This window comes from Caretta caretta, chromosome 3 (genome assembly GCF_965140235.1).
Source record: "Caretta caretta isolate rCarCar2 chromosome 3, rCarCar1.hap1, whole genome shotgun sequence".
In the NCBI taxonomy this organism is placed as follows: domain Eukaryota; kingdom Metazoa; phylum Chordata; order Testudines; family Cheloniidae; genus Caretta; species Caretta caretta.
Window position 1 is genome coordinate 51,956,971 of NC_134208.1, and position 13,538 is coordinate 51,970,508.

The following is a 13,538-nucleotide window of genomic DNA, read 5'->3' on the forward strand; positions in this document are numbered from 1 at the left end:
AAACTCCCCTACCCTTCAAGTTGATGTAATGGCTACTAAAAAGGCAGACTTAACTGATAAGTGGGATAGGGAACTGGTTGCTAAAGGCTGAAAGGGGAGAACCCATCAACCCTTTTAATTCTATATTGAAGTCCCAAGAGGGAAGGGGTTCCCGAAACAGGGGGAAAACATGTGAACGTCCCTTAAAAAATCTAGCCACTGAAGGGTGAGAAAATACAGTATGGCCCTTGATAGGAGGGAGATGTGCAGATATTGCTGCTCACTGGACCCTTATGGAACTAATATAATGTCTAGATTATTCCAGGGTTAGTAGCTAATCCAATATCACTGAAATTGATGTTCTCAAAGGAGAATGGCCCAATAGAAAATCTTTCCCACTTAGCTTTATATGTCCGCATAGTTGAAACTTTCCTGCTTTGGAGTAGAATGTTATGAATTTCAGCTGAACAGCTTTTTTTTTTTTTTTTTTGGTGAGTGTATGATCTGACTGTTCTTCTGTGAGACCGTTGGACAGATCAGGCAAAGTGAGTGGGGCTGCACTGAGAGATTCACCAAATCTGAACAGGAGAATTGCCTGACTTATGATTGGGCTATTATCATAATTCATCTATCATTTTGCTTCCTCAGGACTTTTGCTATCATGCAGATCGGTGTGTGGGGGGGAGGCATATGTAGTCTCAATGTTGACGAGATAAGAAAGGCATCTGACAGAGTGCCCCGTGTGGAGCCCACTCTGGAGCATGATACCTGGTATTTCTTGTTGTTATCTGGAGCAAATAGGTCAGGAAGGACATGGAGAGGGGCATTGAGCCTACTGAATATCTATGAAAAATGATTAAAGAATATTAAAAACAATTATTTTTTTTTTTAATCCAGGACGCAAACTAAAACTTAAATAACTACCTATAACAATACTAACTGCAACAGTCACAAAAGAGCAGGTGAGCCATGAAAGATTCCATCTGACTGCCATGGGCAATAAGAAGGAACTGAGGGACAGCTGAACCTACGACCCCACCCCCACCACCCTTTTATGTCTTCATTTGGGAGGAGTGGGTGAATATCTATGGCACAGGTGCAGCCCCAACAGAAGCTGCTGGCCAATAGAGTCCAGTTGTACATACATGAAGCCCATGTGCACCAAGAGTAAAGTACATGTGGATAATCACTCCAAGAAGAATGATTTCTCTTTCCACATACTAAAAAAAGTTATGCCAAAATGCAAGTGACAATATTGTGGTCCCTGCCTTTTACATTCAAGAAAACTTTGTATTTTCTCTTCATGGTCCAGATTCAACAAAATAAAAGTAATCCAGTTTTCACAATGTAAACCTTAAGCAAAGGCAAAGAAGCTCTGAAAGCTGGAAGCCTTTCTCAGGATTCACTGCCATTAATTTTACAGGCTTTTCCTGGTAAAAGGCAGAAGAGTGTTTTGAATATATTCCAACAAAATCAGTATTTGTATAGAAGCTTTAAAAAAATCTAGTATTTTTATTACTTTAGAATTCATAGGCCTCTTTTTAAAATGTTTTTTTCTAAACATCCAGACCTCATTTCTGAAAGTGTTTCTGTATTCTTACAGATATACCACTAATGATTGTTCTTAATAAAGTTTTAACCACAGTTTGACTCCTATTTTAGAATCAAAACTAGCAACATAATTATAATATTTTATATATAAAAGATAGTTCTCTCCAGGGGTAAAAAGTATAGAGCCACCTTGGTCTTTCTCTATTTTTGAAATTAAACCAATCCCCCCCCCCCCCCAAATGTGAAGAATTGTTCTCTGTGTTGTATCCAAGCAGACAAAGATGTATTTTTGATTAGAAAGAAAGAAAGAATAACACAAGTTATACCTGAAATTTTGAAAGATTCATTGTAATGAATTGGACTTGTTCAGTCTCTGATTGCCTGACAGCAGTATAGCAGTCTCCAACCTACTTCTATATTGATCTGATAGCCTATGTGGCAGTGCATGAAGGATAACCTTCTGTGTCAGGTACAGCAGCAGGTGTCATATCCATTGAACTGGCTCCTGCCCTGATTACAATGAATCTGTTTTGAGCACCTGGCAACCATGACAGGCTCTTTCATCTCTGTATAAAAAACACCAACTCAAAAGTTTACTGAATATAAATGGGAAACTCACCAGACAATATCAGCTGATAGAGGGCAGGAGTTGAGTCCACTGCAGACATATTATATTTGGGTAAAAGACTGTTTAGACTTGTAAGAAGTTCCTTATCATGAATATCAGTACTGAGTGTCCATCTCAAATATTCCCGAGAAGTACTGCTAGACTTTTATAAGGCAGAATTTAAAGTCAGATAATCAGCATGAGATGATAAATCCTGTGTTTCTAATATTTTAGGAGAATGTATTTCTACATGGGGCAATTGCCCAAGTAAAACTGAGTAAGACAGCATGTCACTGGAAGATGCAAATAATGAATGCCCTTCAGGGTAATCGACCATTGTGTCTATATACTGAACTTCCGTAGACTGAAGGTGCATATCCAGAACACTTGATTGAACTGTTTTGGAAAATATGTTGAGAGTCTCATCTGGATTGATCTGTAAATTTGTTTTGTGATCAGAAGAACTATCTGCTATGTGGCTGGTAAATGGTTCTTGAAGTGCACCACTCAGCTGAGTATGTAAGAAAGTATCTTGACCTTTTAACTGAGACATGTCCATAATGACATCATATAGATTTGATTCCAATGGTAGAATTGGTTTTGCCATCAGCTTCTCAGAAGCAGTTAATTGTTGATAATTATCAGATAATTGTTGAAAATGATGGTTCTATAAAGATGGTTTGTGAAGGTACAATGGTTATACAGTCTGAATGAATACATGGAAAAATAGTGTTCAATTCTTGCAAGGTCATAGATAGAACATATCCTTCTGTTAGGAATTTAACTGTACTTCCTTTAGTGGGATATGAGGATGACAGTTCTGTGTACTCCACTGATGATGATATTTCACTAACTGAAGAAAACAAATGCCCAGAAGTAATAGCAGTAGCTCCCATTAGTGTGAACCAGCTGGTTAATATCATTGAGTTCATCCAGAATGTCTCATAAAAAGGGGACTGTTTGCTATGCAAAACTTGATCTGAGAATTCAGCAGAGGGTTTTATTTCAGTCATAGAACACGTTGTACATGTTTGGCTTAATTCACTTAAAGAATCAGCAGACTGTGATTTGATGTTTGTGAGTCTCTGGTCGGTGGATGAAAAGGTAATAACCAGACATTCACTGGGAAGGGATGTTTGCATTTGGGCTTTGTGCATAACTAATAAGCTAACGAAAGCTGCCTGTTTTTGAAAAAAATGTCTTAACAGGAGAATCAAGAGCTATTGAGGGGTTCAGTAAACTCCAGTGCTCTCCTACTGATGTTGAGAAAACAGATGACTGTTCTCCAGTACCCTCTTGAGGCAATCTAGAGAGAATTGAAGGTGCACTCGTAGAAGCAGTTGTAAGCAGGCATCCATGGGAGAGTAATGAGTAACTATTTAATTCAATCTCAACTCCTGGTATGCTACTAATTACTGAACTCACGTCTGTTGCCGATAAAGAAACAGTCTGATGGCTCTCTAATGATGAAGCTTGTGTTGAGTAAACAGAAACTGTCATTAAGGAACAACTGATAAATGGGGTCATATCATACTTATCCTGGGGAAGCAATCCTGACATTAATTCTATGGAAGTACCAATGGCTACATGTGGCAGAGGTGTGATGTCAGATTTTATTTGTGCTGAGAATAGAGCAACAAAACTAAGAATTTGTGGAGAGAGAACATCTGTTGAGGAAGCTAGCCTGAATATTGTTAAAGACTCTCCAGTGGCAATTACTTCTCCTAGTCCATTGCTTTCAAAAGATATGCTGGAGTTTAAGCTAGCCACATTAGTGGTCAGAAGAATCCCATAGCTGACAATGTCTGTCTTTTTCAGACCTTTAAGGATAAAAAGTAGAAAAGAATTAGAAGAAAATAAAAAATGAACAACTTTGGCCCTGGGCTGAATCTGCAGCAAATTGCACTGCCACCTACATACCATTAATTCTCACCAAGGCATTATATAGCAGACAAATACAACTCCATAAATCATATTCTTAATAAAAGTGTAAGAGAGGTTTTAGTGACCTCAAGAGCTGAGTAAACACAAACCCTCCCATTACTCACTTTCTGTGTGAGGGCCAGAGTCAGAACAAATGGCATTGCTGAGAACAGAAGTATTAAATTTTCTAAATCAATATAAAAATGAATGAATTACAAATCTTTGCCACTGAGAACTTCAGTGAATTAGTTGATATGATGTGTTGGAAGAATTACTGTCATATTTACTAATTGGATCTCAGACAATTTGGTTACCTACATCAACTAGGACTATTACCAACTTAAAAAAACAACATAACTGCAACAAATCCTGAAACGATTAGCCTCGACAGAAAATCAAATGTTAAATAAAACTGCATTACCTAAATAAAACGAGGACCTCTAAAATGACTTACTTCTTATAAAAATAATCACTTTGGGGGACACTTAAGATAGAGGCAAGCAATTATGGCATTTAATGTACAATGTCCATCATATTTAATACCAATAATTAAAAGAATAGATCACAATTTAGGGTGTGCAGCTGGAGGTATAATCTCCAGTACTTACTTTGATTAAGCTCGAGTGCTAAAAATAGCAGTGTAGCAAGGCATGCATAGGTGGCGGCAAGGCCTAGGGTTCCTGAATACTTACCTAGGGCCTTGGGCAGGATTACACTGCTATTTTTAGCGCGACGGCTTGATCTAAGCAAGCGCATGTATATCTTTGAAGCTGCAAATTACACCTCCAGCTGCAGTGTAGATGTACTATTAGACATATGACAGTCAAAATACACCACTACCCTTACAATACTGTTCAATTTTAGAGAAAAGGTTTCCAAACTAGTGCAAGGGACTTTCATTTCTCTGCATGTGAAAAACACAACTATAAACAGTTAAAATGAACAAAAGCTTGATGATATTGTTGTAGATGTTCTTATGTATAAAAACATTTCTAAGCAAAGAAAAGGATGCACTGAGTGAAGATGTGAACTAGAAAGAGAAGTCTAAGGTCCCCATAGAGCAAGACACATTATCTGCCTGCTGCTGACAAGCCATGGAAGAAGGGGAGGCTGGAATTAGGATCAGAGAGAGCTAAACAGGATATAAGGCATACAAAATTGTACACACCAACAAAGCTAAATGAAAACCAAGTGATGAGAGAGTTCAATTTTCTGCACTGGTAGGGTCAGGTACTGGGACAGGAAATCATTTTCTGAAAGAAAACACTAAACTTCCAATTATGTTTAGACAGATTAACTAAGGATGCTGAGAAAACTCACATAGAGAGAATGAGGCATAATAGAAAGAAAGAGTTAACATTTGGAAAACAAACAAACAGAGCCAAGGAAAAGAAAACATTTTTGTTCTACACTGTCACCTGTTATAAGGCACTAATAAAGAGACAAGTTTCAACATGTGGATTCCTAAGAGCTTTATTCATTCTATCTCCATCTTACCTTGGGATATCTGCATTGTATGAAAATCAGGAGTAGCGTGTTTAGACCAAATCCCAGTAGAAACAGGAATTGCTGGAGTAAGGTCACTGTCTAAAACCTCAGTAGGGGGCACTCCATCCATTTCAGTGGTAGTTCTGTTGCTCTGGGGGATAGCAGGTAAACAGGTGATATTGTTTATTCCATCATTGCAAAGAAACCCAGTGGAGCAGGTCTGTATTAGGCAATCATTGTAATTAAGCTCACAGCTTCGTCCCTGAAAGAGAATTTTTAAAAAGCCATTTTTGAAGGCCATTTGCATTTTCATAGTCACATTAGATAGTGCAAATTATTGCTTTCTTTTGATCTTAAAATGCACTGTGTTTATACTAGGCTTTAAGAACTTTCCAAAACTAATCTAATCTGACAGCAAAGTTTGCCCAACTAATTTCATGGCAAAATGTATATTTCTTGATTTTAAAACAACAATGCTATTTTGTCTTCCTCTTAATACAAAAAACAATTATTAGTAAAAATAAAGATATGTTACATACATAATGTACATTAGCAAATATCATAATAGTGTTGCCACCAATAATAAAAGTCCTTTTAAAATCATATTCTGTATAATACAACAATACCCTGGTTGGTGGTTAACATACTATAATACAGAAGGTACTAAACAAAGTATTTATCTTTACACCAACCTGCATGTTTTGTTCTGATTCTATAATTACTTTATGTTCTATTGTCTGGCAATATTGATAGCCCTTTTATGCTTTAACTTGATTTATGTAGCCTGTTGCTGCCACATCCTCACAAAGCAGCTTGTAGCACACTGAAATTGAAGTTAGCTCCTGGGGAAGAAAGAATTGTATGTCTAAATTGTATGTCTAAATAGTCTCAGAATGCATTTCACTGTGACTCTCCGTTTTTATAAACAGGGTACCCAACCCTTGGGAAGTCTGAAATATCCATCAATCATACATTCAAAATTCCTATCCACAGTACAGTTACAAAGGGAAGAATGAATGTAGTTTCTGGGATAGTAATTCTGTGTGTCTGTCTATAAAAGATATAAACTCATGGGTAAATTAAATACACACTGGCACACAAACATTAAAGCCAGCTTTGGCTTTCTTTTTTAGTTCAGCTAGCCTTCCCTGTTCATTAAAAAAACATACTTTCCAGTGTTACTCAAGCATCTGGGAAAGAATGGTGACTTGGCTTTACAGGAACTGGGGTTTCTTTTAGATGTGTGGTACAATTGGATCCCACTTCTGGTGTCCATGAATTTCATGAACATGTGATTGGATTCTTTTGGCCAGCAATGTCCATTAGGGCCACACTTTCTCTCTGGATGCCCTCACCCAAGGGCAGAAAAGGCAGAGCCTGGCTAATTGTCCCTCAGTTCCTTTGACAACACAGAATTCCAGAGCTCTAGGAGTCTGCAGAAGTGTGGAAGGAAGGTGGGTTGTAGCATCCACGTGAACATCTTGGAGAACAACAGTAAGGTACATAACCATTTTTTTCTTCTTTCAGTGATTGTCCATATAGATCACACCTCCCGGCTTGACGGTGGGAGTGAAGGAGTTCTATTTAAACAAGGATTGCAGGACGGCTCTACCAAAGCAGACATCCAGTCTGGAAGCGTCACCTAAGGAATAGTGCTGGATGAATATGTGGACTCATTTCCACATAAGCATCCTGTAACTTTCTAAAAATAAGAATGTTTCTTAAGGCATCAGTGCAGGCTGCCTCAGGTGGAGTGGGCTGCAATGTGTATACATGGATCTTACCTGGCTAACCCACAGCAAGATCTTATAGTTAAATATCCATTTAAGCAGTTAAGAAGATATGGCCTGAACCTTAATGTTGCCTGCAGAGGTCACAAAAATCTAGGGGAGTTCCTGAAAGGCCACGTCCTACCAAGATAATATGATAGTGCTCCCAACATATCAAAGATGTCTAGTTTAGCTTCCTCTTAATTTAAATGAGCTTTGGGGAAGAAAATTGGTAGGTGAATAAATTTATTCAAATTAAAATCTGACTTGATCTTGGGCAGAAACTTGGGCTAAGGCCTTAGAGTCACCTTATCTTTATGAAGTACCATGCAACATGGACCAGCTTTGAAAGCCTGAATTGCACCTACTCTCCAAGCTGACGTTAAGGCTTCAAGGAAGGGTTGTATAAGAACAGCTCACTAGGAGCTCACAGAGGAGGCCCATTTAGCCTATTAACACTATATTGGGGTCCCAGAGAAGTGTGGAAAATATGAGCATGAGACCATTGAAGAATTTAATAACTGTACAGTGAGAGATACGATATATGGCCCTGAATATGAGTGTAATGTGCAGAAATTGTTGCTAAATATACTTTTTATGGAGTTGATGGGAAATCTCAATTGTTTTAGGGCTAGTCAGTGGAACAAAACAGAAGAAATGTGATTGTCAAGGGTGTCAGGTGATTTTGAGGATCCTGAGATGGGATATAAAAACTCTACACTGGGCAACAAGGGGTTGAGGAGCTGCTCTGGGCTCAGCCAGCCCTGCCCCACCACACCTGCAAGAGATGCACAGACTGGAGGAAGAGTTAAAAAGGAGCAGAACAGCTTATCTGTGGACAGGCAAGGGAAGAGAAAGGACCTTTACCTTGCAATACTGAGGAAAGGGCTGAGGGAAAGCAGGATTTCTCCCATTACCAGCTGCCTGATTGTCCCTCCCTGAGGGAAGGGAGGTCCTGCCTCTGATAGACCCTGAGAAGGAGACATATTCCCCTCCCACATTCTAACCCAATTTATTTATGTTAATTCCCCATGTTTTGTTTATTGACTACCCCTGAAAGGCAGAGATTTGATACTGACCTGACCAGAGTGTCAAGGCACACGAGGAGGCAGCTGCCACCCCAAGAAGGAGAGAGCTACCTTCACAAGCCAAGCCCCAAGCGGTGAGCTGACGCCCTTCATACACTCCTGTTACAGACTGTGAACTTTGGACAATACCACGGTGATAGGAAGTGGCCCAGGGATTGAGATCTTAAGGTGCTCGTAAGTGTCAGACCCTTTTGTTGATCTCACAGGGCTCTAGGACAGAGCCCCGTAGATTTGAGGGCCACAGCTCCCCTACCAACCCCACACCCTTCACACGTCCAAGGATTACAGCCCCCTGACCACTAGGCAACTCTCCTCATGAGCAAAGACCATCACAGATGCCCAAATAGAAAACTTTTCCCCACTTTGCTTTGTAAATCAGTCTCGTAGAGTTTTTTTGAAGTGTGTGTTGTTTGTTTGTTTTTGCTATGAACCAGAATGTTTTGAACTTTAGCTGAATGGCTCCTTTCTGTGGCATTTAATCATTTGGCCTGTTGGCTGCCAGATGTAATGGTGCTGATTTGGGTGCAGGATCTGTCTGTGATTCTGTGAGACTGTCATGCAGCATAGGTAATGTGATTGGGGATGCATTGACAGGGTGGTCAGATTCAAGCACAAGAATTGCTTGGCCCATGCTAGGGCTAACATGATCACCAAGCTTCTGTATGATATCAGTTCCCTGAGGATGCTAAGTACCAACAGGACTGACCAGTAGGTGTGCATCAATCCCATTATCCAAAAGTATCTGAGGAAGGTATCTGATTTTCTAGAGAACTCTGAATGCATGGCAAGTACAGCACATAATCTGATTAAGTAGGCAGAAAATCCCAAACCAAACAGCCTCTTAAAAGAGTGGAGATAACCTGACCCTCTACTCCCCCATCCACTGAGCTGGCACATGGCTCTGATATTGTCTGTCAGCACTTGGATTGTGGAAACTAGACTGTGGGAATTATGCTTTGCATGCCAGGCAGAAGGCTCTGAAATCCACAATATTTAATTGAAGATAGGCTTCTTGTGGAGAACACATGCTCTCAATCTGTAGGCACTTTAAATGAATCCGCATTCCTGAGTGGAAGTATCTGTCACCAGAGTCTGGGCAGAGGTGAGGAGAAGGGTACTCCCTTGAAAATATGAAGGCAGCCTTCCACCAGTTTAACAAAGAGAGAACTTCCTGTGGGATTGTCATCTGGAGATTCATGAGATGTTTGTTTAGCAGATACGCTGATTTTAACAACCTTTGCATGGAGCATAGAGGAAGTCTGGCAAACTGTGTCATGTCGGTGCAGGAAGCCATAAGACCAAGAAGTCTGAGGCATGCTCTTACTAATATCTTTGGATGAGCCTTAGATAGTTGACAAGGACCACTATAGTTTGGAACCTTTCTTGTGGGAGACAAGCACTCACTGACTGCACATCTACGATGGCTCCTATGGACTTTGTAATTTGAGTTGGAGTGAAAGTGGATTTTTCCCTTTTTATTTTGAAGCCCAAATTAGAAAAGAGTCTTTGGATTACATGGATCAAGCTGTGCATATTCTGGGGAGATGTATTGCAGATGAGTCAATGGTTGAGATAGGGTACACCTGAATACTTTGTCATCTCAAATAAGCTGCCACCATGGACAAGCAATGGGTGAAAACCTTCAGTATTGTGGAAAGATGAAAGGGCATGATCCTGTATTGGTAGTGAATCTTCCTTACCCTAAATCTGAGATATTTCCTCTGAGCTGGGTGTATGGAGAGTTACCTTGAAGGTGGAGAGAGACAAACCAGTCTTGATGCTCTAACAAGGGGATTATAGAGGTTAGAGTCACCAACCTGAACCTGAAATGATGGATGAGCTTGTTGAGATGTTGAAGGTCCAGGATAGGTTGCCAACCCCCTTTCTTCTCTGGGATTAGAAATAATTGGAGTAGAACCCTTTGCCCCAGAATACTAAGGACATATCCTCCACTGCTTCAAGTTGTGGCAGGGATGCCATGTCCTGTTTCAACAGTGTCTTGTGAGAAAGGTCCCTGAAAAGGGATGGGGAAAAAAAGATGGGTGGTAGGAAGGTCCTAGAATTGTATTCAATACCCCTTTGCTGACAAGCTCTAAGACCCACTGGTCCTTGATGATGCCTGCCCAAATGTTCCAGAAAGGTGCAAAGTGGTTGTCAAAAAGTGATTTGTGTGAGAAAAAGTATAGATCCTTTGTAGGTTCTGCCAGGCTCTGGACTATGGAATCAAACTTGCTCTCAAGAGAAAGATGTGGAGTTCACAGCAGCTGAGGAAGTGGAACAGGGGTGCCCGCATTGGGATCTCTGGTTCTTCTTTAGTGTTTTGCATGTTCTCTGTGATTTATAGTAGAATGGGATACAGGGACTCTGCTTGCAGAGCCTTTGGTGTCTGGTTTGCTTTCTCCTTGGGGATGGGGTGTGCAAATCCAGAGAGCACAAGATAGCGCCAAGAGCCTTTTAACAAATTGAAGACTTTGTCAGCCTTGGAGTTTAAGAAGTCACAGCCCTAAAAGACAAGATCCTCTATAATTGTCTGAATCTATTTAGATATCCTTGATGATGGGCACCAGGAGAATGTTTGCATCACCACAGATATAGCCATAGTGCATGCAGCAGTGTCAATCACATTGAAAGCAGCCCTCAGCGAAGTCTGAGCAATCATCTGCTCTTGAGCATGATCTATGATACGTGACCATGGTACCAGATGCAAATAAATGTACTCAAATATATTGGGAGGGACTTGGTATGTCTGTCTGCTTCTTTGGATATTGTTGATATTGATGTTGGAGTCTGCCACAATTCCTTTGCAAGCTGCAACAATCCCTCATTAATAGGCATGACAAGTCTACCAGGCATGAAAGAATAGACTGTTTAGCTGATTTTGTGACTTCTCTTGCTCTAGCTCCAGCTCCATCAAATCTTGGAATGCCTTACTATCATCCATTGGACAAGGCATGGAGGGATTCACTGCCTCAGCAGGGGCCGATGATGAAATTGCTGCTGGGATCAATTGTTACTCAGCATTTGTTTGTTGACTCTCCTTGCTCTCCTCCTCCTATTTATTTAGGATCTCTGAATGCACCAACTGATTTGGGTTGGGAAGGTCTATACAATCTCCTAGTGGAAGGAGATCTCACATTATAATAGGGTGGCAGTGAAACCTGGCTTGCGAGAATTGGGATGCATACTCCAAGGTGCCGAGTAGGGCCATAAGTGATGACAAAATGAATATTGGACTGATGGACACAGAGGAGAATACCAGTGGGGCCTGTTCCTTGTGAGACGTATGCCTTTTTCCTGTTCAGTGAACATTTTCTTGAGTTCCTCCCTAATTCCCAAAGTGATAACCACAGAGAGGAAGAGTAAGCAGAGGATGATTCCCTTCTTAATAAATAAGGGGAAAATGAAAAGGAGTATTTCTTCTCCAGCAGTGGGGCAACCCTGTCTTGTATGGTAGGGTGTTCCTGTGTCTCTTCTATCCAGGAGGGGAGGTGAGTTGGTACAAATGCCAGAGTTCCTGCTTGTATAAGTAGGATGATAAAAATGGTACCAAGAAGTTCAGGATGGAGATGCTGAGTATCAGAATGTTGGATACCCAGAGTCCTGGATACCAGTCAGTCAGTGCTGGAGGAAAATATGGTCCCACATTTCACCAGTACCACAGACATTAATTTCACTATGGTTCCTATGTACCAGAGGGACCCATCTTAGGTCATTGCTATGCTTTGATTGCAGAGCCTGAGACAAGTCTAACACATGGTGACTTTTGAGTCCCACTGTCACAGGCCCTGGGGGAGATCCCTATGTCTTAGCCCTGAAGAAAGACTTAGCTGCTTTGTTTGTCTCAGAAACTGACATCTTTGAGTGAGCCTGAGAACTCTAAGATGAACCACAGTTCACAGGAGCACTCAGGGATAAAGCCTGTTCAAGCCTGTAAGAGCCTTTCTCCTGAGTATCTGAGGAGGCTTTCATGAACGCTTCAGGAGGAATTATTTAAGGCTAGCTTCTCTTGCCTTCAGAGTTCTCTTGGAAAAGGAATGACAAAGGCACACATATCGTTTGTTGTTCAGCAGAACAGCCGCATCACAAGAGGGGCAAATTTTTAACCCTGGGGAATTTGTATCAGTCATAGAGGCTAGATCCTGATACCAGGAAAGTCCCTATCAGTAACAAGTCTTTTTTTTAAGCCATCAGGAATAAAAATAATCAGAAAAACTGACAACTATATTATCTAGATTAATATAGTAACTAGATATATATGGGATTTGAGTCATGCAGCGTGCAACAGAAGTGGACAATGCCAAACATTCTGTGTCATACCCACAGATGATTTAAAAGAACTGTGGAATGCTTGGACTATTCTGATTTTTATACCTCTGGGTGTGGGAGGGTTGTGAGGGCATTCAGTGTCCAGGCATGGCCCCAATAGACAGTGCTGGCCAAAAGATTCTGAACTTGCATACCTGGGGTGCACGCTCACCAGAAGTGGGATCCATGCGGACTATTATCAGAAGATGAATAGGAGTATTTGGACTAATATGAAACTGAATTTCAAGTCCAATTAAACCCTGATGGAATTAAAGGAATCTCAGAAAATGAACTAAAGAAAAGATAGAGTTAAGACTAACTTTCAAGCTATATTGAGAATTTCTCATCACAAAGATAAAAACAATATAACCACAAAGTTTAAGAAGTTTTACACCCTGCAGCATATGCATTAGCAGACTGCATATTCATGAACTGCAGATGCTACCAAAACCATCCCAATAAAAGTGTTGAGCCAATGAAAAGCTGATAGCAGCTATTTGAATCCAGCCAAATCCCTGACAGAAGTGTGTCTTTCACCTTCTGAGAAACTATGGAAAGGGTATAAATCTCTCTGAATTGAGATATGAACTCAGTAGTCTTATCTCAACAGTCTTGTTTTGCATCAGCCTATTCATTTCACCTTTTTCAAGCAAGCAAACTGCAGCAAAACTAAAAGAAAAGAAGCCACAACACAGCAACACGAAGAAGCAAGCTTCCAGTCTAGCAGTGCATCTGCAAGATGATGACATCATCAAGACTTCAGCAAAATTGGTGAGATGGTGATTGCAAAAGCACTACTGAGGGATTAAATTTAAACTATTCTTGTAA

General features: G+C 40.4%; 1 protein-coding gene across 1 annotated transcript in view; it reads right to left on the minus strand.

The window, feature by feature from the left end:
* Positions 1-13,538, minus strand: part of EYS (eyes shut homolog) — a 1,269,973-nt gene that overhangs the window by 631,828 nt on the left and 624,607 nt on the right. The window contains exon 21 of the mRNA XM_075126509.1: positions 5,558-5,810. Within this exon, the coding sequence (XP_074982610.1) occupies positions 5,558-5,810 (253 nt within the window). The remainder of the gene's footprint in view (positions 1-5,557; positions 5,811-13,538) is intronic.